This window comes from Colletotrichum higginsianum, chromosome 2 (genome assembly GCF_001672515.1).
Source record: "Colletotrichum higginsianum IMI 349063 chromosome 2, whole genome shotgun sequence".
Classification (NCBI taxonomy): Eukaryota; Fungi; Ascomycota; class Sordariomycetes; order Glomerellales; family Glomerellaceae; genus Colletotrichum; species Colletotrichum higginsianum.
The window spans coordinates 726,386-753,013 of NC_030955.1; the positions used below are offsets into that span (position 1 = coordinate 726,386).

At 55.4% G+C, this 26,628-nt stretch overlaps 4 protein-coding genes across 4 annotated transcripts; 1 reads left to right on the forward strand and 3 right to left on the reverse strand.

Moving 5' to 3' along the window:
• Nucleotides 1-1,409: 1,409 nt before the first annotated feature.
• Nucleotides 1,410-4,195, reverse strand: CH63R_01970 (uncharacterized protein; the record flags this gene model as incomplete). The annotated part of the gene is made up of 4 exons (XM_018296945.1): nt 1,410-1,639; nt 1,901-2,161; nt 2,293-2,842; nt 2,912-4,195. The coding sequence occupies 4 exons, from the start codon at nt 4,193-4,195 to the stop codon at nt 1,410-1,412; spliced, it is 2,325 nt and encodes a 774-aa protein (XP_018161761.1).
• A 1,209-nt stretch (nt 4,196-5,404) lies between these two features.
• On the reverse strand, nt 5,405-7,372 carry CH63R_01971 (Aminotransferase class I and II; the record flags this gene model as incomplete). The annotated part of the gene is made up of 1 exon (XM_018296946.1): nt 5,405-7,372. The coding sequence occupies one exon, from the start codon at nt 7,370-7,372 to the stop codon at nt 5,405-5,407; it is 1,968 nt and encodes a 655-aa protein (XP_018161762.1).
• Nucleotides 7,373-12,215: 4,843 nt separating this feature from the next.
• Nucleotides 12,216-14,885, forward strand: CH63R_01972 (Acetoacetate-CoA ligase; the record flags this gene model as incomplete). Its single annotated transcript, XM_018296947.1, has 4 exons — nt 12,216-12,431; nt 12,897-13,474; nt 13,531-14,682; nt 14,774-14,885. The coding sequence occupies 4 exons, from the start codon at nt 12,216-12,218 to the stop codon at nt 14,883-14,885; spliced, it is 2,058 nt and encodes a 685-aa protein (XP_018161763.1).
• A 1,361-nt stretch (nt 14,886-16,246) lies between these two features.
• Nucleotides 16,247-19,604, reverse strand: CH63R_01973 (NAD-specific glutamate dehydrogenase; the record flags this gene model as incomplete). Its single annotated transcript, XM_018296948.1, has 3 exons — nt 16,247-16,277; nt 16,335-19,254; nt 19,310-19,604. 3 exons carry the CDS (start codon nt 19,602-19,604, stop codon nt 16,247-16,249), a joined length of 3,246 nt encoding a protein of 1,081 aa, XP_018161764.1.
• Nucleotides 19,605-26,628: the final 7,024 nt, after the last annotated feature.

Genomic DNA, 26,628 nt, shown 5'->3' on the forward strand with positions numbered 1-26,628 from the left:
CCCCCTTCTCCCTCAACAAGGATCCGAACTATGTATGGTTCGCTCGGCCGAGTCCATGTTCCCTCCCCTCTCTGAGTTTACCCCTTTGTCTTCCAACTTTAAGCTCGCTGCGCCCACCAGCCGTCCTCCCGAATGGCCCCCTCCCATGGGCCATCATGGGATCCAGTAACTTCCCGACACCAGAGAGACCTTGCCGAAGGTTCCCAACTTTCAACCGGGAGTGGGGTCATCGACATCAAACACTCTGGGATTTCGCCACGGGTTCCGATTCAACTTAACAATCTTAAACTTGCCATCCCGAGTCACAACTCCGGTTGGGCGAACCTTTGAATATCGTCTCACCGTCCTCCTTCTTTTCCTCGAAGCTCGCCGTTCAGGCCAGGCAGCCTTTGTTCGGGGGGGGGAGACGTCTGCGTCCTCATCCGGGAGTCCCTTGGCAGGATCCAGCAACCCAGTCGGGAGGGGCCTAGCGCAAGAAAGTGGACTGGCGGCTACCAAGCCTGCCCTTTCTGCATGTTCTTGAAGCCGGCCGACCTTCATCCGAGCTTCCGAACTTCCCAAGACTGATCTCACATCCATCAAGCCTCCCAACTTTCCCATCACTATCGCACCAGAGATGCCCTCCCAAACCCCACTACCGAGACCTGTCCTTCTGGCGGTGCCTTCGGGCGCATGCGCGTAAACCAAGGCTCGCCAGCGTTGCCGAGGCTGAAATTCGTCTGGTGCTCGACCGCGATGCCTCAAACTAGGCGGGACATGTTGATCCGGTTGCTGAAGTGGCCGGTCATTCCTCTGCCTCGTGGAACGAATTGGCTGCTCTCGCGACCACAACATACATTTTTGACCCGAGCGATCGCTACATGGCTGGAACAACCAAAGGGTCTCACAGGTAACTAGACCGTCGATGTCGAACCATTTATCTCGTTTGTTTCGTTTTCTCGCTACTCTTTCATATTGCAGTGCTCCTCTAAAGTGATCTCACCGATGTTCAAATGCAGATCTGGAGAAGCACAAGGAAGGCCAAAAAGGAGCGAGTGCGAGCGCTCAGTTATAGCCATGGTGTTGACATAAGGATGTTGATTTTGAATTCCTGGTTCCAGCAATGTATTGTGCACTCGTCAACACTTAAAGCCACGGTCGGGATGATCTTGAAGCCAACAATCTCGCCCTCCATATCTTCCCTTCCCTTTTCTTCCTGTGCTGATCCCGTTTTCCAACCAGCCAAATGGTACAGAGAAAGACAAGTGGGCTGTTCTTTTCCCGAGTCACCCAAATCGCTCCCTCTCATCCAACAACCTTTTGATATTCAACACAGCATTCTTGACCACCACAATTGATGCTATTCGGACATAATTGGCATCGCGTTATGCGACTCGGACAATTCGACAGCCATGCGTGGTTCGGGGCCATCACTTTTCATCATCCGTTCGGTTCGTGGCATGCACCGCAACCGATAGGGTTGAGGAACGCTCATCATGCCACCCTTTCTTCAATCCCCGTTGTATCTTCAGCTGGACTAACCCGCCCAGTTCCTTCTTGTTCTTCTTCGGCCCCATGTCTCTTCGAAGAATCTTGACATGGTTCTCAACACTTTCGGCGTATTCATCAGCAGTCTCATGTCGATCAACGAGCTGCTCGCCTGTGCTAGTTGTGTTAGTCCTACTCATGCCATCATATCTATCATCAACGTTGATGAAATGCTCGAGCACGACTGACTGAAATCCGATGTTTCTCTTTCAAGAAAAGGCCGTTTGGTCATGTTGGTTTGCCAGTTGCTATTTTTTGGCTGTTCCAGTCTTGGGCTCGGATCGCTCATTCCGTACGCGTTTCTTTTCTGGTTGTTCTTCCTGTATGGACTTTGGACTGAGAAAAGACGTCACTGTGCGTTTTTGATTCTCACGCCAACGTCCAGGAGATGCGAAACCCTCAACAATCTGTTTCTCGGGAATTAGGGGGTTGCATCCCGACTGTACTTGCGCTCTGCCTTTGCGCGGGCTTCCCGATGGAAGAGTATCGTACCGAGACTTTGCATCTCGAATGTTGCGAGCAGACGCTTCATTTTCAGACAGAGGCCAGTAGTGATCGTTCAAAGCTTGGCTCTCTTCATTGGGTTTGCCTAGAGACTTATCTTGAAAGGTATCACTGTGGTGAGTGCCAGTACCTTGATGTGCGTCAGTCTATGCCACTGGTACGATTTTCTGCCAAAGTCATGGAGGCCGACCAGGCGGGAGAACGTGTTTGTCGAGTCAAGAAAACCTGGGAGAAATGAAAAAGAAAATGTAACAAACGTACCATGGTCACGACACGCAGCATATGCTGCAGAGAGGCCACGGCTGGCAGCATTCCCTGTGTTGGGTTCAGGGAGCGTCTGGCTACGGCGTCTGCCCATTTTAAAGCCAATTCTAGCGTTTGCCCAAGTAGGAGACGAGGAATCGGTCTCTATCGCGGCCGCATATTTCGCGTTTGCAAACTCTGCGACACGGAATTCCGGCTCATATAGAGGACCTGGCAAAGTGTTGATTGGTACCAACCCCAGTGTGCTGGGATCCACTCCACGTTGATTCAACACCTTTGGTTTCTGACCCTGCGTTGTTGGAGTATGCGATCCTGGCGTGCTCTGGCGGGATGATGTGGATGGCGATGTGACCGGGAATACCACACCTGCTCTTGCGCGCGATGCCGCGTTTGGCAGGGTTTCGTGCTCCTTAGTGACGCCCGAAGTTCCTCTCGTGACACTCTTCTCGGAGGCCGAAGAATGAAAAGGCTCAGTTGACGCAAGTCTTTGTTGGGATGGCTCCGGCCTCGAATTTGTCGTCAATGGTTTGCCCCTTTTCAAACCGTTCTAGGGATTTGAAGCGCGGACACCCTGACGGGAATCTTGAGAAACTGGCTTGGAGGTGTGCTTCGGTACTGCCACGACTCGAATGACAGGCTTGGATGCTCTGATTGCCATGTTGGACATCAAATTGAAGCCGCGAATGCCACCGGATTTTTCTGCAGTAGCCGGTGCCTTCTCTTGTGTGCCACACCAGGTAACGTATGGCGTATGATGCGTTGCGCCCTTCTTTACTTGAGGTATTTCTTCTGTACGAAAGTCTGGACTGTTTGGCGAAGTATGAGGATATGAGGCTGCGGTACGCGGCGTTGCGTTTTGTTCGTGCTCAACCAGGACCGAAGAGGGTTGGGTGAGGCGGTTGTTCGTGGCGACCATATCATCGCCACTTGCCATCAACTTCATCGTTCTCGAGTCCTTCGATTTCGTACTTTTGGCGTGTTTGCTGCTCGCTTTTGCCTCCAGCGCACTCTTGTCTGTTGTCGGGGCAGGGCCAGTGTCGTCGTTTTCGAGAATGAAACCCGATATCTGGATCCCTGCCGGATTGTTCTCAACGACACCATCCTCGCTGACAACCATGTCCCGCGCGATGGGTGACTCTGCCTCGGGGAAAAAACCAGTCCGGTAGGAGCGACTTTCCAACTTGGCTGCGACTCTGAGGTCCCCTATGTGATTGTCGCCCGGGGATGATGGAACCCTCAAAGGAGACGAGTGAGCCAGGAAGGACGCATCAGAGCGATCCAGCAGAGAACTGCCACAAACTGGATCACATGAATTAACGAAGAGGCTCCCACCTGTTTCCTGGGACTGAGAGTTGGCGTTGTTGCCAGCTTTGTCTCGCGAGGTTGGAATAGTACGGATGCTTCCAAGACGAGGACTTGAAGTCTTTGACTGGGGGCTCAACACATGCCGGGTTGACGGCAAGGACACGACACCTTGATGAGGCTTCCTAGGATGAGTGCCCGATGTATTTGAAATGTGAGTTTTACGTCGGCTGTGATCGATCGAAGAGGCAAAAGGCGAAAATGACTGTATCGAATTACAAGAAGCCATGGTCGGCTCTCCGGCTGATGTAACACTCGGACTTTGCGGGTAAGTTGGGCCAGCGGCTACCAAAGAAGACGTCGGTTGCCAGCTATTGTAAGTCCTAAAAAGGGAGTAGTTATCGTCAAAACCATACACGTCGGGAGCCTGGCCTCCGGGAGCCGGCGATCTTCGAGGAGTAGAGTTGGAAGGGCGGAGGGATGGCAGCGACGTGATGACTGGTCTTTGGGGGCGCTCGGAAGCCTCTTGATGCGACCGAGATTGGTCCGAAGACTGGTGAGACGGCACAGAACCGTAACGTGAATGGTTGTCTGCCATAGTGAACAAAAATCCAAGCGCACAAAAAGGTGCTTACATGTAGCTTGTCTCACAGACCGGGGAAGTGCTTGAGATTCGAGAGTCGATGATGGGGGCGCGCTTGTGCCAAAAGGCCGGAAGAGAAAGCTGAGAATGATGACGTCCCAAGAAATACAAGACGAGCCTTGAAGAATATTCCTCCAAAATCCGAGCAAGTAAGAATGGGATACAGAACTGTGTTGATTGGGGGACAATGAGGGAGAGCGGTGATGATGTTTTGTGGGTGCTTTTGCCTAGCAACCGGGCGACGAAAAGTCAACAACAGGTTGGGAAAGCCAGTGTCAAAAACAAAAGCGCAAGGTAAGGTAGACAGATGAACAAGCGGTAGGTATTCGGGTCGAAAGTTCAGATAGAAGGAGCGACTTGCCCTAAGACGGAAGGAACGTGGGAGGGGCGCGGGGGTTTAGGAAGGAGAGGCCCGCCTTGTTTAAGGAAGATGAAGGAGCGAAACGACATACACTGAAATAGCAGGTAGGTACTTACCTTGATACAATGAGGGGGGAAGGAAGGAATTAAGCAATCTTGATGAGTATGTGCGACTTTCCTTCCAGGCGGAAAACCGTCGCGAAGTTGTTTCTCGTGGACGAGGTCATGATACAGCACCTGTTACCCATCAGAATGGAGGCATATAGAGAGCGCCGCGGAGGCGGCAAGATTCATGATCCCTCCAACATGTCGCGAATGTGGCGAGCTTCCTTTCCCCATCCCGTCTTCATAGGCACCACCACAACATGCACGGCAACGCGATCCATCATGGTTAATAAAGGGTATGGTATGTCCATTACTCTAAGCTGCCTTAGTTGTCGTCTATATTTCTCAGCCCCGCAGAGCCTAATACTACTAGTTATATTGGTACGGTGCCGTGGCACATGAATTCGTTCGCTGTTCCCGTCATTACTCCCAAAACGCCTAGGCCATGCACATGCAGGCTCTTCCTTAATCAACGAACAGTAGACACTCGACATTGATATCACAGGTATCATGTAAACACGTCGATGCCGGCAGAAGTGAATACAAGGCATCAAACTCCCTCACCCTCCTCCAAGAGACGTGGCTTCATCGTCCCGTACAATTCGCGCCTCGTCATTGTCTGGACCCCAAGGCCCGACCGGTCGTGAAACGTTCGCTTCGTTGCCGTCGCCAACTTCGGCCGCCAACGGGGCTAGCAATTTACCGCAGGCGAGCCTTGGCATCTTGGACACCGCGGGCCATGACATCCTCGAGCCTCCAACGAGGAGGCTTGTAAACACCCTCCAAGCCGTTGGCCTTGCGCCACTCTTTCTCTGTTTCGGGGGTAACGCCTTCAGGGAGAGGCTCTTGACCACCAGCGATGCCGGTGGAGAATCTGATCTGGAGCTTGTCGGCGACTTCGTGAACGGCAGTGAGGAGTCTATCGAGGTCGTCCTTGTTGTGGGCGGAGGAGACGCAGAATCGGACACGCGAGCTAATAAGAGGCGTTGCGGGGTAACCGACAATGACGACGGAAATCTTGCGCTTGAGCATCTCGTGACTGAAGGCGGGCATCTTGCCAGGGTTGTAGAGCATGACGGGAATGATGGGGGAGTCATCGTGGCCGTAGACGATGAGGCCCAGACGCTTGAGACCGAGACGAAGGTAGCGGGAGTTGAAGGCAATACGTTCCAGACGCTCCGCACCCTGGCCGGGGCAGAGCTCGCCGGTAATGAGGCGAAGAGAGGCTAGAATCTGCATGAGGACCGAAGGCGCAGGCGACTCGCCCAAGATGGTCGCGGCGTTGGAGCTACGCAATTTGTCGATGATGCTTTTGTCTGCCGCAACGTAGCCACCGTTGGCACCGAAAGACTTGGTGAGGGTACCCATGAGGATGTCCACACGGGCGGGGTCGACGCCAAAGTAGTCGCAAACTCCACGGCCACGAGGGCCAACGGCGCCAATGCTGTGGGCCTCGTCGATGAAGAGATAGAACTTGTACTTGTCCTTGAGAGCCATGATACCGGGCAAATCGCACATGGTTCCCTCCATCGAGTACAAGCCCTCGACGGCGACCAGGATCTTCTTCCAGGGGCGATGTGTGCGAGGCTGGCCCTGAGAGATGGCCTCACGGAGCTTGCGCTCGAGATCGACGACATCGTTGTGCTTGAAGGAGGAAATGACGGCACCAGAGAGTCGAGCACCGACTCTGATGGAGGCGTGGTTCAATTCGTCAGAGAGAATGAGGCAACCCTTGGACACGAGAGCGGGGAAGGAGCTGGCGTTGGTGACGAAGCCCATGGAGAAGACCATAGAGGCGGGCTTGCCCACGAAGCTGGCGATCTCCTTCTCAACCTCTAGAGCCAAGTCCGAGGTGCCGACATCAGCACGGGGGCTGCAGGTGCTAAGGGCGTATCTCTTGACGCATTCTTCAACAGCATCGGCACAGGGGCCTTCGGACTGGGCAAAGCCGAGATAGTTGTAGGAGCTCATATTCAGGGTCTCGGTGTGGGTGCCAGTGTAGTTGTAAGTGCGGTTGTAATCTCTCGACTCGCGATCCATGAGGGTTATGTAGCGGCCGGGGACGCCGGTAATGGGACGCGCGAAGCAGTCATCAATGCGCATCTTCAGACGACGGACGTAAAAGTTGTCAAAGTCCTCGTTCAAAGGGGCGTATCCATTCTGGGGCTTGAGGGCCTGGTAGTGCTTCTTCTCGCCGAAGCGCTTGCCAAAGAAGTCGCGAGCATGGCCGAAGAGGATGAGGATCAGGTAGCTGATGTAGGTGGTGAGGACATAGTAGTAGGGCGGCTCATCGATGATGGGGGGGTCGAGCGGCTTGCCGTCGTTGGACTTGCTCACGTATCGGTGACTGGGGTGGAGGAGGGGACCGAATTGAGCATCGAAGCGTCTCTTCTTCTCCGTCTCCACCACCGAAGGCGGTGAGTAGAGGGTCGTAGGCGGTTCATTGGTGTCCGGCTCACCAGCGGTAGCGGTAGAGAGGGAGATTGTAGGAAGGGAGATGGTCGAGGGAGTGATTTGGGTCGAAGAAATGTTTTGCTGCTGCATGGCCAAGAGGGCTTGCTGAGCTGTCTGGTGGTCCTTGTCCTTGCCACCCTTGGGAGAGGTGAAGAAATTGGCGAGGCGGTTACCGGAACGAGAAGGTCTTCTTTCTTTCTCGTTGAGCGGCATGGCGGAAGGGTGAGAGGTCGAGAAGGGATTCGCAATTCTACGGGGCATTGCTGAGGTGCGGTGCGGCAGAGAGCGGACGGGTCGGTAGTTGCAGCGGAAAAGGGGTGTGTCGAGGTCCGAGAGAGACCAGGCGAGCGACGAACCGAGAGGTTTGACGGCGGCGATACAATCCCTTGTATGATGTGATGAAGCCGGGGATAGCAGATGCGCTGTAGGGAGAGGGGAAACAGTTGGTCAGCAAAATAATGCGAGTCTGACGGGTCGCCCGGATGTGGTGGAAGAGGGAAAGAAAGGTTGAAGGTTTGAGAAATAGGGAAATTGTCGGTCAGGGTGTCAGTGGCGCACGCGCGGTCGCAGAGCCAGAAGCAGGCGGCCACTAAAAACCGACCCGCCAGGGTTGCTCGGAGCCAAGGCTCTCCTCATGCGACAACCTCTTTGGGAGGGATTGATGGCAGCACAAACGAGACGGAAGGAAAAAAAGAACCCCCCCCCCCCCCAATTGGGGGTGCGCTAAAGATACGCTTGAGGAGCCACAAAGGCCATCGACGTGCCGGAGGCACAAATCGGGTTGGTTCGGATGGTGAGGATGATGATAATGAAATAACGGTCAAGACTCACCAGAGTAGTGCTGTAAGCAGCTGCTTGGGCGGGACTGGAGGTTGGGGATTGGGAGTGTTCCTCGATCCAGCAGGTCGAGTTGAGTCGCAGAGGGCGAAACGGCGTTCTCTTTTGTCTCTGGCGATTGTGTTACTTCGCAATTGGCTTGGATGCTCAGTAAAGGAATGGATTACGGGCGAATGTGTTGTTGATCAATTAAAGAGATGGCGGCTGTGGCGGGCCTCGGTGCAGTTGCGCGTTGAAGCTGTTTGCGTGTCGCTGAGCGGTTTGGTGCCTCGGGCTGCAGCAGATCTGAGGATCGGGTTGGAAAACAACAGCAGTGGACTCGGGGGGGAAAGAAGAAGACAACGACCCTCGCAGATTTTGTAACAGCTGCAAGGGGCGCAAGTAGAGGGTGAGAGTGAGAAAGAAAGGCGAGAGTGGGAGAAGAGGGAGGCAAGGTATCCGTAGAGAATGTCGATTTCGGGTCGTTGCGCGACGGGATTGGACCGTGATTTTAGGTAAATTGGGTACGGCGGGTGGGCGTGGTGAGGTGACTTTTCTTTCCTTACTGCAGCGCTGAATGTGAAAGGTATCCTTACGGCAAAAGTCGGCGATAAAGTACCTCATGTGGAGTCGTTCAACTCAGGGGAAGCGTTGTTCCTGTGGTGCCTTGAGCTTTTCCCGACAGATACAGGGTCTGTGATTGGTTGATCGCCGGGCGCGACAGGCGAGGCCCAGGACGGTGGGGAAGAGAGCGTGTGAGCGGGTAAGCAAGCAAGTAAGCGAAAACACAGTACAGTAGCAGCAACAAACTAAGATTGAGGCAACATGTATCTGCAACTTGGTCCTACGTCACTTAGGTAGTTGTCGTTGGTGGTTTGTCTTGTTTTTCCGTGGAGGGGAAAGAATCCAACAAGGAAGAACCTCGAGTGTGGGAGAGAGAGGAAGAGCGATCGAGATACACGCGCACACACAAGCACAAACAAAAACACACATACACACACCAAAGTATATGAGTGCGTGTATGTGTTAGTAAAGGAGGCAGGGATGGATGCCTCGGCCTCAACATGTTTGAATCTTTCTTTTCTATCTCTTGGTCGGAGGTGTTGAGCAGAATGGGCATACACTTGTAGAGATAATAGCCCTTGGGGGGAAGAAACCATTCACGCTGAAAGTTGTGTTTCCGATACGGAGCAAAATTACCGCGATGACGGCCCATCCGTCTTCCAGATACATGGTTGCCCGCCAGATTCTCGTCATGCGCCCATGTACCTACACGGAGGTAAGGTACCTCCTTAGCACGTACATATCACATCTTCTCCCAGGCCCTGAAGTTCATATTAGCGGGAGCCTCTACCCTACCTGTAGACAAGCTCTTGTTGTAATGGAAGTTTGCTTGCGTCCCCGTTAGCGCGTCTCGCTCAATTTCGAAGATCGACTTGGACACGACTTCCCGAAAGGCCCGAGTTGCACGCTGTACGTCTTGCACGCCTGCACGGACAGGCCCTGTAGCCCGTCCATTCCCTCTCCTCCCCTCTCATTTGCTTCTTTGGCATGTCCAAGTCTTCGCTTCCATCGGTTTGCCCTCGCTTCCTCGCCCAGACCCACGATTCGCCTCTGCCCTTCAAGCAAGGCTTGCAACTCAGTCCCCCCTTTGAGGTCTTAAGACTTGACACTGGCTTCTCGCTCAATTCCCCGGGACCCTCCGTGGGCCCTTATTCAAGCAACAACAACAAGCTGGCAACAACATCACCCTTGTTCTTCATGCCCATTGATGTTGGCCTGTTCTGGCTGGTCCTTGCTGTATCTTGATCCACTCTGACAAGTCGTCGAACCAGCAGACGTGACTTCGATTGTTGGGCAAACTCCGTTCAGCTTCGACGCCTTACTGCTCTCGGTGTCTATCCACCCATCTACTGGCAATCAGCCCATTGTCACGCGTAAGGCAAAAGGGGAAGGGCTTGCCCGGACGACACGGACGACATGGACGAAACGAACGCGCCAGGCTCTGTCGCTGACTGATAATCGGACATTTGATCATTCGCTCGGATGCAATGGCAATGGAAAATGTCACAATGGCCATGGCATCGGCGTCTGGCAATGTCAGCGTGCGTCTGAAAACTGCAAAAATGCAACCCCCCTTCGATCTTGGCATGCTACCCTAATGCAGCCTCTGGCCCATTTGCAGACACCAGGAGCTTCTCTACACATCCAAACCTACGAAGTAGGGTGTGCATGACGGGAAGAGCTGAGCTAAGAGCTGCCAGTCAGTGCCGTTCCCCGTTCGTTACCCGCTACCGTTCCCGCCAGCCACATTACCGCCTGCTCCTCCATGACTTCGTTGTTCAACGGCCCAGAGCCGGGCCAACCATCGCCATGTTATTTGAACGTCGCCCTGTTCACGATTCTCACTTGGACCGTCAATCAGCCTTGTATGGCCAGCAAAGCACAAAATCATGGAGCCCCCCTGCTCGTCTTCCTCGTCGACAGCCCTCTTCTCATCTGCATTCGAGTAATCACGCGTCCTCACCTCCGCTGCGCGATGGCTGCGTCGAGGGATTGCAAACGCTGTAACCATCAAACCAATCACGTTCGACGTGTCTCTCGGGCAATGTAACCAGCACACAACGCATCCCTACACGTCCTGTGTACCCATCAAACACTAATTTGTAGTCGGCTTTGTTGTCGGCTCATCTCTGCTAACTTCAGGAGCATGATGAAGCATCGACTGCCCTGCCAGCCGGACTCACCGACGACACAACAGCATAGTTGATCCCAGCAAAGTCGGGGCACGTTCGAATGAGCGATTCCCATGCGCGAGCCCCCATCGACCATGAACCAGCACGCACGGCGCACGCGACTTTGACGATGGAGGCAAGACGTTGCGTTGCGGAGGCGGAAAAGGAAGGGAAATAAAGCCACGACACGCTCGGATGATCAGCTGATGGAATGTCGAACGGACTGGGACGCAGAGGCTGTCTCGGCGTTCGACTTCTGCATGGCATGATCGATGCTACTCATGTACGCTCCACGACTTTGATCGTTGACCGTTGACCGCTGAACATTCAATGACCTGCTATGTGCCATTGTCCGAGGTCGCGTTGTACTTGCCAACTGCTGACGACCTCCGAGACGGCTTGACAACTTGGCGCTGTTTGTTTGTTCTGTATTTCTTCTCTGGGCGGCGTGCCTTTTTTCGACTTTCTCGGACAGTTGCAATGCACGGCATGACGGCTGCTCGACACTTATTCGGCTACCTTGGTTGGGCAATCTCGATCTCCCCCGATGTGCCGGCAGTCACTCCAGATCACGGTACCCGGAAGCCTCGGCGCAGCCAACGACAAACCACCACACACAGTCTGCCTGTCCTGCTTGTTTACTCTGGTGATGTGGGGGGTTGGAAGAGTGTGACCTGTCAGTGCAGCGTGTTGAATTGGGTACGACCTGTTGCCTTTGCAAGCTTTTCCCCAGCATAGCGTCCCCATTCTGAGACGTTTTCGAGTTCGCTCGGACGCCGCTATCGATAGGGGGGGCGGTCGCACTGCAGCGACTTCATCGAGTTCAGTGAGGCGGATCGGGGGGTGGGGGGGCACATTCGTGCACCAGCCACAGGGCGGAATGGGCTAGCCTCCGGCTCACAATGCCATGAACGCCTCACCCCAGGGCTTCAAGGCTTGACATTGACGGCGGCCTTGGGTAACGTGACAGGGGAACTGGTTCAAGCGCCGAGGATGAGTAAAGGATGAGAGCACAGCTCACCACGGTCCTCGTTCACGACAGAGCGTCAACGACTCTAATGTTTGAGATGCCGGGAGGTTCGTCAAAGTCTCCGTTCAGCCAGAAAAGATGGCAGACGGCAACGACCGGACAATAGCACTCACTCACTTGCTCCCTGATATGGGGGCCCAGTACCTACCTACTACGTACAGCAGGTCTTCCCCCCATCGCGGACTCCGGTCCTTGTCGGACAGTCTCCCCCCCAACCCTTTTTCGGAATCGACCGTCGGAATCGTCCCCTCGGATTGCGACGGCCCAACTTCTCTCCCTCCACTCCGGCCGGAATCTCGACTCTGGCGCTGCACACCACAATTTCGAAAACCCATCTCTTCCTTCTTATCAATCGTCGTCGTGATACCAACTGCTCAGGCTTCGTCTGGAGCACCAACTACTGCTTCTACCTCTCTCTCTCTCTCTCTCGTTCGCACACCACCCCACCCTCCCTAACCCGTCCAATTCGCCCAGCATGACTGTCACCAGTATCACGCGAAACGAGCTCTGGCGGCACCCGGACCCCACCTCGACTCCCATGTGGGCATTCCTCCTCCGTGTGAATTCCAAGTATGGCCTCGAACTGGCAGACTACCCTGGCCTGTACAAGTGGTCCATTGAGAACGTGGCAGAGTTCTGGGAGGAAGTGTGGCATTTTGTGGGCATCACCGCCTCCAAGCCGTTCGACAAGGTACGCTGGCCAACGCGCATTCGTCATATCTCAAACTCAGCCCAACCTCATCCTGTCTCGCCTCGCTCTGCTTGGCACGCCTTGACGGCTTTGCCTGTCCGAAGGCGGTCGGCGGCGAAGAGAGAGAACTTTATGTGACATCAGTGTGAGAGAAGGACTCAAACTCTACGCAAGTGCCAGAGAGGTCGTCGTCGATGCCACCATCCTCACCAGTGTCTTGAACCCTCGTCAGAACATCCGTCAAGAACCTTGACGTTGGTGTTCGGTGAGGCGGATGGCCATGTGGCTATGGCAAGCAGCTTTGCATGATTGCCATCCCCGAGTGTCGAGTCATGCCATGAGCCGATGGATTGCCAATGAGGATGTCGTTGCTCGTCAAGGCTTCAACGCCGGCCCCCGTGCCGCCCTCCATGATATCTACCCCCCAATCAGACCAGCTGCTGATCCGGCCCGACTGCCCACTAGGTCCTGCCGCTCAATGCACCCATGTACCCGCGTCCAGACTTCTTCGAGGGCGCCCGTCTCAACTTCGCCGAAAACCTGCTTTTCCCGGCCAACGTCGCCGTCGACCCCACAGCCGTCGCGACCATCACCACTACCGAACTCGGCCCCTCCGTCTCCACAACATGGGCCGAGCTCCGAGATGCCGTCCGCCGCTGCTCTGCCGGTCTCCGTGCCCGCGGTGTCCGGCCCAATGATATCGTGGCCGGCTTCGTCTCCAATCATGTGCAAGCCGTCGTTGCCGCTCTCGCCGCTGCTTCCGTTGGTGCCATCTGGACCGGCATCAGCCCCGACAACGGTGTCAGCGCCGTGCTCGACCGTCTGGCCCAGATTGGGCCCAAGGTCCTCTTCGCCGACAATGGTACCGTGTACAACGGCAAAGAGTGGAGCAGTACCGACAAGACCGAAGATATTGTCAGGGCTCTGATGCAGAACGGCCTGGAGCTTGTTGTTGTCATCAACAACGTCGGTTGTGATCTTGGCATCGACGGCTTGACGGCCACGAATGTTGTCGCCGAGGAATATGAGTCCTTCCTGCAGAGGTACAAGGCGTCTTTTGGCATCCCTCCCTGTTTTCTTCCTGCTGACCGAGAAGTAGCTCTCCTGATGAGCCGCTCAAGTTCGAGCAGCTCCCCCCCTCGCATCCACTCTACATTCTCTACTCCAGCGGCACAACAGGCCTGCCCAAGGCAATCGTGCACACGGCCTTGGGCACCCTCATCCAGCACAAGAAGGAGCATGCCCTGCACGGCTCCCTCACTTCGTCCTCGCGCATGCTCTACTATACGACCACCTCCTGGATGATGTGGCACTGGTCCGTATCGGCCCTCGCCGTTGGCGCCACCATTGTCCTCTACTCGGGCTCCCCTTTCAAGCCCCACGGTCACCTCTCTCTCCCGCGGCTCCTCTCCAGTCTCCGCATAACCCACTTCGGCACCTCCGCCGCCTACCTCACCGCTCTCGAGGCAAACGCCGTCTACCCCGTCAACGAGCCCGGCATCGATCTTTCGCCCCTCGAGGCGATCTATTCTACCGCCAGTCCCCTTCCGCCCTCTACCTTCTCCTTCGTCTACAAGGCCTTCCCGTCCAAGGTGAACCTTGCTTCCATCACTGGCGGTACCGATATCATCTCCCTTTTCGGCGCCCCGTGCCCCCTCCTGCCCGTTCGCGTCGGCGAGATCCAGTGCGCGGGCCTTGGCATGGCCATCCGCGCCGTCGACTCCCTCTCGGGCGAACCCCTCCCCGACCCATCCCATCCGGGTGACCTCATCTGCACGGCCCCATTCCCCTGCCAGCCCTTGACCTTCTTCGGCACCGGAGGCGACGCGAAATACAAGGCGGCCTACTTTGAGCGCTTCGCTGACGTCTGCGGCGTCAAAGGCGCCGTCTGGCACCACGGCGACTTTGTGAAGATCCCGAACCCAGCCACCGGGTCGCTCCTCATGCTCGGCCGCTCCGATGGCGTTCTCAAGCCCGCGGGCGTGCGTTTCGGCAGCGCCGAGATCTACAACATCCTCACGCGCTTCTTCGCGGCCGAGATCGAGGACGCCGTCTGCGTCGGCCGGAGACGCGCCACCGACGCCGACGAGACTGTGTGCCTCTTCGTCGTGCCCGCCGCCGGACGCCACTTCGACGACGAGCTGCGGGCCAAGATCAAGAGCGTCATCCGGAGGGAGCTGAGCCCTAGACACGTCCCTGGTGTCGTCGAGGAGGCCCGCGGCGGCATCCCGAAGACTGGCAACGGCAAAAAGTGAGTCTCGTGAACAGTTATTTGTCTTATTGAATGGTGCATTGGTTGTAGCATTACCGAAAACGAGAGAAGGCTGACTTGGTTGATATAGGATCGAGGTAGCGGTTAAGCAGATCCTCTCGGGCATGGACGTCAAGACAAACGCGAGCGTCGCTAACCCCGAGGCCCTGGAGTGGTTTCGCGCGTGGGCCACGACGCACTAAGTTGTCTCCTCGTTCGTAATGTCTCGTGCGAGAGGCCACTTCTCCTCACCGCTTGACGCCGATGCTACCACGCCGCGAGGGCCAGTCTAGGTGACAGACGGGAAAACAAACCGGAGGAAACAGCTGCATGGCTTGCATTGGCTTACATTGGCTTGATCGGCATTCCCAAGGCGTAGGTGTGAGTCGGAGTTAGAGTCGATGCCGGTGTTAGTTTTGATTTTGGTTTTGGCTTTAGTAATGGCGGTGGCGGTGATGTTGGTGGTGGTGAAGGGTCTCATACATGCGACCCAATGCCAAAGAACATGATTGGCAGCCGGAAGCATCTGGATTTGGTTCCGTCCTCTCGGGATATGGACAGGATCGAACGTGACGGCACCGGCCGGCCATACATCTGCGTAAGGGGGTGTGGTGGGTGTGTGTGGTGGCGTGTGAAGAGTACGTACGATGAAGAAACGGCCCACGGGTGGCCCCCATCCATATTCCATCCGAGATCTTCCATCACCCAGTCCCCACCCTCATGCGCGCCACTCGGAACGGACCGGCTGAACCGGAGCTGCAGACCCAGCAGGCTGGGTGTGACATGGGATGAGGAGGACGAGGAGACGGTCTACCATAGGAAGAGGGGGTGAAGGGGAGAGGAGAAGGCGTGGACTTAGAGAAGAGATGCAGTTGAAATAGGGGACCATGCAGTTCTCTGTTACGGCGGGACTGTCCCTGGGACTTCAGCAGCGTGCATGCGCTTATGATCTGGGTCTTCTGTTTTTGCTTGTACGGACAGATCTGAATGGCGGAACTAGACTGGTCAGGGAGGGGGAGGGGTTTCATTACGAATTAGAACTTGAGGGCTATACAAAACGAAAAACGAGAGTAGACATTGGTTTCACGATTCGGGTTGTCTTCGTTCATGGGAAAGGTTTGGGGCCAAGACTTCGAGCGACCGACTTCATCACCGACTTAGAGGGAGAAAATCATCACCTTGCTTGCCCAGTAAGAGAGACAGCAAGAACCTATGTTGCAAGTGGGAAAACCCCCAAAGTTGAAGTGATACGAAAAAGTCATACTGAATAACGGCCGTGATCGTTTAAGGATCAGGCTCATGCTGTCTGGTAACCATACCCAATAACTCCTATTATGCATTCGTCCACACCACACCGCAGGCGGGTGAACGTCCAATTAACCGACCTTTTTGCTTCTTTTTGTCTTGCTCGTCCCATGCTGTCCGCTTTATTTTTTCGTTCTCTTCCACACCTCCCATGCGTGTATAACCCAGAAAGACATTACCCCAGTATCCAGAATCCAGTGTCATGCAAATAAGAACAATCAGAGAGCACCGGTCACGCAACACCCAAATTGGGGGCCGCTCAATTGACGCTTGCCATACGCTTGGCCATGCTGCAAAGATGAGTCAGTCAAGTGTATCATGCGTGTGGGTGGATTGGCGTCACTTACAAGTCATAGAAAGCAAATTGGCTGGGCTGGCTACCAAACTGGTAGACAAACCTCGAGGCGAGGTAGCTGCCGAAGATGGCGCGCAGGTACGAATCGGGGACGCGTTGGATGATAGTGTCGAGCCCAATCTTCTCCAGAAGAAGGTTGGGGAGGGCGTCCTGGAGGACCGAACGACGAATCTTCTCGTTCTTCCAGAGGTCGGAGTGCTGGAGCTCCTCGTCCAGAGTAGTAATGGCGTTGGAGAGGTTGTCCGAGAGAACACTGCGGGGGAGGCCGGTCTGCTCGTGCTCGCGCCAGATGGCCTCGAACTCGAGGCGAGCGTTCTCCTGGATCTTGGCCTGGACGGACTTGACGTAGTCCTGGTAGAATTGAGGAGCCTGGCCCTTGGAGTTGTGGCACATGTGCTTGACGAAGTTCTCGTCGTCAAACGAGAGCGAGGCAAGGACCTCCAGGGACGAAGACGTCACACCGCCCTTGTTGGCGCTGGCATCCTTGTACAGGATACAGCCGGCGGCCTCGAGGCGGAGCTTCGCGTCCTGGGTAATAAAGAGGTTGGCTCCCTCAACCAAGTAAGGAATGGTCGACTTGCCGTCCTTGATGATCTTGTTAACCGAGATCAGATCAATCGACTCGGGGCGACCACCACAGGGAACGAAGCAGTCGGTCAGACCAGTATCGCGCAGGTGGTAGGTGTTGCGGAACGACGTGCCGTTGGAGACGAACTCGCCGGTGGGCAGGGTGATGTTGTTGTCGTCGACCAGCACACGGTAACCGTCCTTGGACAACTTGGACATGTCAAAATTGACAATCATGGAGCGAGACTTGGCAAGGCGGAGGAGCTCCTCCTTGTCGAGGCCGTTAGGGTCAACGAGGACGCCGGATCCATCAACAATGGAAGTGTACTTCTCGTTGCTGAGCAGGATCTCGTTGCTGCCCAGGTCGCCGTCGGGGCCACCGGTCTGCATCTTCTTGACAGTGGAGGGATCAAGGTTGAGCTTCCTGTAGATGCCCTTGACGTACTCACGAACAGACAGAGTGGTCATGCCATACGTGTCGTGGGGGATACCACCCAGCTTGGGCGACTTGCCAGTGAAGAAGGACTTCCACCAGGGTGCGCCACGGGCGCGAGCGTGCTCGGTGGCCCAGTCGACAAGGTCGGCAGTGTTCTCGTCAGGACCCATGAAGATGATCTCCTCCTTACCGTACAGGTCCACAAGCGGGTTCTTGATGCCGGGAGTCTGGGCAGGGAGGAGAAGGTCAAGAATACTGTCAATGTACTTCTCAAAGGCTTCTTTGGCGCGGTCCTGCATCTTGGGGTCAAGCAGGATAACGCCCTTGGAGCCACCTTCGGGGATGTCCTTGTTCTTGCGCTGCTGGGTGCTGGCAAGGCCGTAGTTCTCGTCAAAGAGATTGCGGGCGTTGATGCCATACGCCTCCTTGCTGCGGGACTTGACGATGCGGATACCACCACGAGCGATGTCCTTGAATCGCAGGTGGAAACCGCGCGACTCGGCGCCAATGACGAGAAACATGCCGTAGAGGCGCTTGGGGTACTCGATCTCGGGCAAGAACGAGGGATCCAGGCGGAAACTCAGGGCAACCTTGGTAGGGGTGAAGTAGTTGGTCTTCAGGATGGCGTTGTTGAAGACGCGGAAGGCAGTCATGACCATCTCCTCGTGCTCGTTAGACACATCGCGAGTGATGCGCTCCTTGAGCTTGGCATCGGACAAGACCTCGATGGCCGGCGTGGGGGCGATGAAGTGGCGATCGAAGTCGGGCCCGACGGCAAGGTGCACCGAGGCAAACGACGCGTACAAGGCACGAACCAAGCCGGGGTACGACTGGATGATCTCCAGGATGTAGTCGGGAGTGAAGGTCTCGGTTCTCAGACGACGCTTCAACTTGGACAGAAGTGCCGTGTGGGCCTGGTTCTTGGCGTCCAGGATCTCGGATAGGGAGACGTACTCGGAACCGAGACGGTTCAGGAAGTGCTGGATGAAGACCCAAACGCAGTGACCGTAGACGGTCTCCTGGAGGCTGAGCTCGCCGGAGGTGAAGAGCGAGTGCAGCTTGTTCTGGGGCAGACAGTAGAGGAGGGAGATCTCCTTGGTGATCTGGTGGATCGACTGGTCCAACGAGGGGAAGTTGCCTTCGATGTTCATAGCGGGGCGAAGGTAGATACTCATGACCGTGATGCCGTTGGCGAACTGCTCCACGTACTTCCTGGAGCTGGTGACGCCGTAGTAGTGGTACAGGTCACTGAGAGCCGAGAACAAGCCGCGAGCAGTGCGGGAGCGGAAGGCAATAACCAAGCGCTTCTCGGGAGAGCCTTCGATGTCGAAGACCTCGATGACGGGGCCAGTTCTATTGACCGCAAGCTCGATGATCTCCTGGTAGATCTGCTTAGTGTTGCTGGTGGCCTTCTGGAGGAAACCGTTGTCGGCAATAACCTCCAAGCGGGTCTCGTTGGGGTCCGTGGTTTCAGGGCTCTGCTTGAAGAGGCACTGGTAGACGAAGTAGCAGCGCAACGTCGCCTTGGAGGTGGGTGATGCGCCCAAGACGCCGGGAGAGCGGAAGGTCTCGACACGGAACTTGGACTTGCCCGTGTGGTCGAGATACTTGGCCTCGAGGCGCTGTTCATAGCGAGGACCGGCGACAGAGGTTTTGCCGGGCTCGCTCGTGTCAATGTAGATGGCGTGGTCATGGGCCTCCATGTCGAGGCGGATCTCCTCGCGCTTGTCCTCGCGGGCGAAGGCAGCCACCTTGGCAGCGTACAGGGAGGTGATCTGGCTGGCGATAACCTCGGGTACTTCAATCTTAAAGTAGACATCGTCAATGCCAAGCTCGTTGTAGAACCAGGCAACCTGTTCCTCAATAAGGGCGTCGGGGATCCAGCCATTGTTCTTGATAAGATCCTTGACTGCATGACGCGTATTAGCGGTGTTCTGGAGTCCCAGTTGATTTCCCAAACTCACCCTGTTCCATCTGCTCCTGCTTGCCAACGAACGTCGGCGCAATGTAGCCGACAGTTGCTGACCTCAGGACCCTGTGTCCGTTGCCAACGGCACGGGCAGCCATGGGGACGCTGAAATGTGTGGGTTGGGGAGAGGGGCCGCGGCTGCTCTCTGCTGAGTCGGCCTGGACCTGGCCCAGCATCTTGTTACGAGGAGGTGCGGCGGTCGCCATGATGTCGGAGATTTCCTCGAGAGGGTCTGGCTCGGAAGAATACCTATCCATAGGAAGGTCAGTATTGATGGACAGGGCCAACATTGCGGCGGGTGGGCAGAGTGTCCACAGAACAACGAATATAATAGAGTGTGGGGAGTGACGAGTGCAGATGCAGCGTGGTGAAGGGCAGGAGGAGATTGACGTCCAGAGCGGGCGACCGAAAGGTCTAAGTAGGCCGCCAGAAACGACGAAGCATCGCAGCAACAAGGGAAGTTACATGATGCTTGTGAGTCAGACTCAGACTGCTACAGCATAGGTTTTGTTCGAGCGCCCGTTGGAAGAACCGGGATCGGTAATGCCTCATGGGGTACCTGGGGCAGGCTTGCTTCTCTGGACTGCGGTTTGGGAATGGACGGGGCCGGGAAACGCAGATGGTGTATCTCGCGCGCGCGCGCGCAAGGCAGGAATCGTGAGAGCAACGGATTTGCGTTGAAGCTTCACCGCTGGACGCTCGTGCAATGGGCGGACTGATAAGGGAGGGGCAGGGGCATGCGAGGCGAAGGGGGGGATCAGAAATTGGGGGACGTGGACTCGGACGGGCGTACCTTGCGTCTCGGCAAGCTAGTGCACTGCTGATCCGGTTCAGATACACGGGATCAGGTAGAAAGCGACGGCAGAGCTAACAATGGGCTCGGATAGCTGCTTCTTGCGGATTCGTTGGTTGGATAGGGGTGGGAGGGAAAAGAGATAGCAAGAGAGACACGATGTCTGTTTCCGGAGGGGGAGGAGTGCAGATATCGTCGAAGGGGGGGGAGGGTGTGGTGTTTTATTGTTGAGAGCGAGAGAAACGCAGATGACCACCCGATTTGGATGGATGACAAGAGTCTCGGAAGGGTGATCCGGTAGACTTTTCGAGTTGACGTGAATGATTGTCTCGGGAGCCTATTGTTGGCAGACGAAGACGGGATGAAGGAAGGAGTAGAGGAGGGGTATGCGCTGTCGAGAGAGAAATGTATCCCAAAGCCCAGAAGTGGTCGATATATACGTCTTTTCCACTTCGTGTTCGAGAGGGAAAGCTACGACGGGGCAGAGCGAGAGAGGGGGGTTCCCTTGTAGACTGCGACTGGTGGTCAGCAGGACTGCCCATGTTGGAATTGTGGAAGCTGTCGTGGCCGCGCGCGATCTCATCCAGCTTGTTCAGGTATGGGGGAGCAATGTACCTTGTTCGAGGGTGTGGGCGATTAGAATGCGTCAATTGACGTAAGGTGGACAATGGGGATCCCGGGCAACACAGCCATCCGACCAGCTTTGGGTCAATTCGCTGATGCTGGTACCTTTTTTCGGTTTTTTTTCTCTGTCGCTGTTCAGGCCCCAGGGGGTGAAAGAATCGGGGGGACCGGGTTTAGAGGAATTGGGGATGGAATCCGGTGGTCACTTGGTAGGTACGGATAGACTTGGGTGACTTGGAATGTGCTGGTGGGGAAAAGGACTGTCAAGTTCTAGATCCTGGCTCAGGCACGGAGAGGACGGTGTTAGTGACGCTGATGTGTGCGTGATGTGGCGACGCCGAGGGGCGGGGTTTGGCGAGAGATAAGGACCCTGAACTCGGGTTGCTCTGTTGCTGCGTTCAGCTGAAAATAGCAGAGCAGGGCGGACGGGCAGGCAGGTTCGTAAGGCGGCGGTAGCCACGGACGGGGGGGGCTGTGGGACGAGGCCGGAGAGCGATGGACACCGGGCCGGTTTATTGTTGGCTGAGGCTTGTGGCTGACGGGAGAAAGGGGAAGGGGTGATGACGGGCGTTGTTGGAGGGACAAAAGATAAGAGGAGGTCTTGGGCCGCCAGTAGGAGTGAAGCCGGAGCAAGAGGGAGGATGAAGATGATGATGAGGATGATGCGGGAAGCTGATCTGATGCAGGCTGAGCTGCAGCTTTGAGGAAGAAAATAGAAGATAGGGAGGGATGAGTGTGAGGATGAGGATAAAAAGACAAAGTCGATCAGAGGCTAGAAGGACTCACGATCCAACAGGCCCGACTCTACTCTTTATACTCGAGGTATTTGACGACCTCTACTCTATGCCGATTGACCATTCGGCTTCCCACTCTTTTCTTCGATTTTCCCTTCTCTCCCTGTCGCTTGTTGCTCATGTACACACACACCCCCCTCTCCAGGCAGGTGACTCGCGAGACGTGAGGAAAATACCAGATGGAAAAACGCATGCTTCGAGCACGTCGACATGCATCCTTGCAAAACTACGGTATGGTAGGTATGGAAGGTATTCCTTTCTGTGAGCTTCCTCAATTGCTGGATCACGATGATGACTTCACCCGCAGCACAAATAGCGAACTATTACCAAATAAAATGAATCTAAACCATTTAGGGAACCAGTTCCATTCAAATTGGGACTGCTGATTGGGTCAGAGGCTACCTAGAGATTCGACGCGAAGTGCAGGTACGTATCGGAGTACCTCGTCCGTCTTGTGCGCGGCGGCCTTGGTGTTAGCCATTCACTGGTCGGTGACCGTCCCGGCGGCCTGGGGTCAACGGTACATTGTCAGGTACGATGGAGCACAAGGCAGGGCAGGCGGTCGGGTGTCGATTTGGTTGGCAAGATGGGGTTGAAGTTGAGGCAAGCGTGCGGCCTGGAAACTGCCACATGGGGCGCATCACATGCGCCAATGGAGGGGCACCAAGGAACCACCGACACTGCAAAACCCTCCACGATGCCCCTCCAAACAGTACGTACCGACCACCACTCCTCCCACCGCCACACACGTTCCAGAAGAACAGGACAGAGCAAGGTATGGAGTACAGATACAATATACATGCCGTTGTTCTGTGAGCAGTACGTACCGATCAGCGGAGTACATATCTAGGTATCTCTCTTTTTCTCAAGGTAGTCACGGCTATTCGAGGCTCTTTTCTCCACACTTTGTATCTTTGCATCCTGCCCCCTTGCATGTTTTTTTTTTCTCTCTTTCGGTCTGTTTCTTGCTGTATCGTATCTGGTCACAAAGTCGTCGGAGGGGCCACCCGACCATTTCGATTTGAATTAAATAAAAATTCTCGTCTCACGGTAAGCGCTGCCAGTCAACCTCGAGGCCCAGGCCGCCTCTTCGTTCTCAGCCGGCCCGGTTGCGTTTTCCAGAATCTCAAATGTCGGAAACATGGGTACTTACGGATTTGGCTATCGGACAACAACTCGGTGCTTCAGGCAAGCCAAAGCCGATTTCGATAGCCTTTCTGCAAGACATGGCATTTTGTTGCTCACCGTCGTCGTCGTCCAGTCACTCGCTCGCTCGCAACAACACTCGTAAATCAATCGGCTGTGCAACTTTCCTGTCAAACTGGGCCATGCTAGGTCAAAAAACAAAAGGCCCGGGCGGCCGGTGTCTCCGCGCGGCCTTGGATCCCGTGAGCAACAAAGTCAGTTCATTACCTGTGTACGCTGCCCAATGTGTTCCCTGTGCGTACCCGGTTAACCGCCCTTCGTAATCAATCAATGCCCCTCCATGCCTATCCTCTGCTCGTCTATTATCAGACGCCCCGACATCTCGGCACTGGTAGCCGTCGTCTTGCTTCTTGACGTCGAAACGACATGTATAGTCTGGATGGTGCCTTTTATTCATGTTTGTTCCTCAATGTACAATGCAATGCAGTCGCGATCGCAACGCTCCAGACATTGTGACGGTCGGACAGTGTTGGCGACTAAAAGGTGACGGTACCTGGGTACCCGTTTTCGTGAGCCAAGGAAGCCGCTGGCTTGCGTCTCGAGTACATTGTGCTCCGTGTCCCATCTTTTATTTTCACTTTATCTTTTGTGCTTGTGATTACTATCGTGATACGGGTATATACCGCCTGTTCGTGTTGCAGCCCAAAACGCCCGCTTCTCAAGCGCCGGGCCAGACAACGCCTCCTCAGGGCCCAGCGGCAAGCGAAAAGTTCTTTCTCCATTATAAGTGTCGCAAATCCAAGTATCAAAAGACGCAATATCTACTGACCGTCGAGTATACGACACACCCCCGTCTCGATGTACTACCTCAGCAAAGACGACAAGTCCACCCCCCAACAGGATGCATGAAAACCGACAACAAGCCATGTTCATCGTGACGTTGTTTCCATTACCACACATTCCCTGGTCTTCCTCCTCAAGAGTAACAACACGCCTCCGTTACGAGAGGGTAATGAAAACAACCCGAGACCCCTTCCTTTCCCACAATTTACCCCAGGTTTCTGCCCACAACTCCGGCCTGCACTAGTCCCCTCCGAGGGAGGCCCCAACAACTGGACGGCATGCGTGTCCACGGTCCGGGGACCAGACCAGGAGAAAGAATGTGAAAGATCACGAGACGGCGTAATTTGGGGATAGCCCTTGCCTTGGTCACTGGTGACTGACCCCCTCACACTCCGCCTCCCCGAGTGGCCCGGGAGCGCGGCGGCTGACCCCACCGCCGCCCCAGGCCGGGCCCGAAATCGTCGAGTTTCCATTACCCCCAGATTACTTGATCGTGCAGCAACGCATTGTTGCGATCCCCAGGGGGGAGGAGGATAGGGCGGCCACGGGACAGACCGACTTGGCCTCATTGGGTGACTCTGGAAACCTAGTTTTTGCCCAACCTCGTCCATGATCCAGGGGGCGTGGGTGACTCAGCTCTCTCACAACCCGGCTTCTCTAGAGAGATAGAGAGACACGAAGCGAGAGAAAGAAACGGTACTTTGCACAGTTGACTGTCTCCTGTCTTTTTGCCTATCAAAATCTGGACAGGCCAAATACCCCCCCACCCCGGCCGTCGAGGTCCCCGCGATCCCGCATCGCCATTACCAAATGGAAACGGCCATTGTAAAACACTACCGGTGTCTGACACCCCTTTCCCACCCCTTCCGTCACGCGGTCCGGCATGGACTTTTGTTTCGTCCATCAAAGTCGTTGCAGAAGCGACCACAGGAAATCCTGCCGTCTGCCACGCCGCCGTCACCTGCGACCGCTCGCGCGGCTTGCGTGCTAGTCAACAACAGGCGAGCGATATTGGGGTACCTAGGAGGAGGTTCGTTGGAAGCTGGATAGAGTCGGCCACTGGTGACTTTTTTTGAGGTCGCAGGTATTGCCGGGAGCATCTCGCACCTTCACAGTCATACACTACACGCGACTCCAGATTTTTTCCTTGCCCACATAATCCACACATTGCCTGAACGGGACCCTGACGAATATGTCTTGGGAAAATGGCTAACCAACAACAGAACCCCCTCCCCTTGAGGATCCCAGAGACACGATGTGTCACGATACCCTCTTCCCGCCCTCACCGTACCTGATTGACCTCGCAGAGGCCGGGGTTCTAGATCTTTCATCCACATTGAGTCGTGGACGCACACAAACCGCCTCGTGTCTAGTCGTACCCCCTATTGGAACTTGGAGGGAACGGTGAATGCGACATATCTTGGACTGGATCGTGACCCAAATCGACCCCCCCCCCCTGCACCGCCACAACGGGTGGTGTAAAAAACTCGGATCGTAGCCTGTCCTCCTTACTTTCACATTCCTCCCCCAGGTCCCCCAGGTCCCCTTTTCCACTCCCCGGAAAGCTTGGACCAAAAGACAGACCCGACGAGAGAAAAGAAGAGAGAAAAAAAATCAGAGGTCACGATGCCTCGCTTTAATTTCCTCCTGTCAGGGTTCATATCAATTGCACCATTCCAGTAGGGAGTCACGATGTGAGGTACGGTTTTGCGTCCGAGAAAAGCCTTGACAAATCGAAAGGTTCAAGAGTTTTTGAGCACAAACTAGACGATCTGTTAGGCGCCCCTTGCTTGCACAAGAATTCCGGCTGGGAAACTGCAAAAGCTGTTGCAGGAATTGCGGCATCGTTGCGAATGCCACACGCTCGCTCACTGCCGCCCGCCGGCCGATCGGTCGGAATAGGATGCTGTCCGTGTTCTAGTAGGATATTACAACGCGGAGAGGCCTCCTCGGATGGGCATATCGGCGGGCGCTTCTGTGCCGCTTCAGTCCCGGTCGTTCGACAACAAATCCGAGGAGGCCTCTCTCTCTCTTCTTTTCTAATCCTGTCCACAACCACCTCCTGTCAATCAGCTCGAGTCGACTCAGGTACGGTACCGTGTCTTGAGTTGTCTCTCCGGCCAGGCTGGTACCTGGACTCCACAAAGAAAAAATCTGGAGGCACACCCTCCGGAAAATATTGAGTAATCAGCAGCCAAGCAGAGCCTCTTGCGTCCCTACAGAAATCGGTGTTGATCACGTCGGGGGCTCCACCCGAGACTGTCCCAACGTCAGGTCGAATTCTTGTTTCTTCTTCTATTTCCCCCAAGGAGCTCTTGCCAGCAGCCCTGGTCTGCCGGTCAACTGCATCGGCTGGTTGCTATATCCCGATCTCGAGCCCATGAATGACACAATGCAGAAACCCGCCGAGCCTTTTTGTCTCCTCAAGTCTTCTGTCGACGGCCCTCCGTCGGAGTAGCTCACCGACCGGTGATCATTGGCGGCATGAAATGGCGTCAACTCGCACACTTTTTGGCCCTTGGCTGAACCTGAGAGGGCAGAGTCTTCCCCACCCCCAGTGAACCGATGCATGAAGCTAGGAACGCAAGCGCGAAGATCATCCCAGGCCTGGGGAGACTTTTCCAAGTTGTAGGCTATGACGGCTCCACGACCCATCTCCTATGGTTTGCGTGAGAGTGAAGACTCGTTCAACTCTGTCGTTACGGCGGGGAGAGGACGCACACTTCCAGCGTATGTGGACGAATGACACGAATCATCACCCCGAGCCGATGGTGACGCTGGCTCAATCCGAAACGACCACGTCGGTTCCAGATGCTTCAGGATCTGCCGGTTCTGCAAATCAGCCCCCCCCCCCCGACCGCCTCCGAAGAACCCCGCGCCGTGTGCCGGAAGGACACACAACGAAGAAGGGATCGGGGGAAGGAAGGAAGGGTGGGAGTTGGTTAAACTTTTCCTTTCAAACCCCCCCAGTTCCGCCTTATGCCGATTCAGCCGCGCCGTGATCGCCCGAAGATACGGGAGCGGTCTTGCTCCTCCTCCGTACGTTCAACCCCGTCGTACCCGGTCCCTTCACGTCGACCCCCGTCCATGTGTGTCTATGTTACCCCAGAGGTC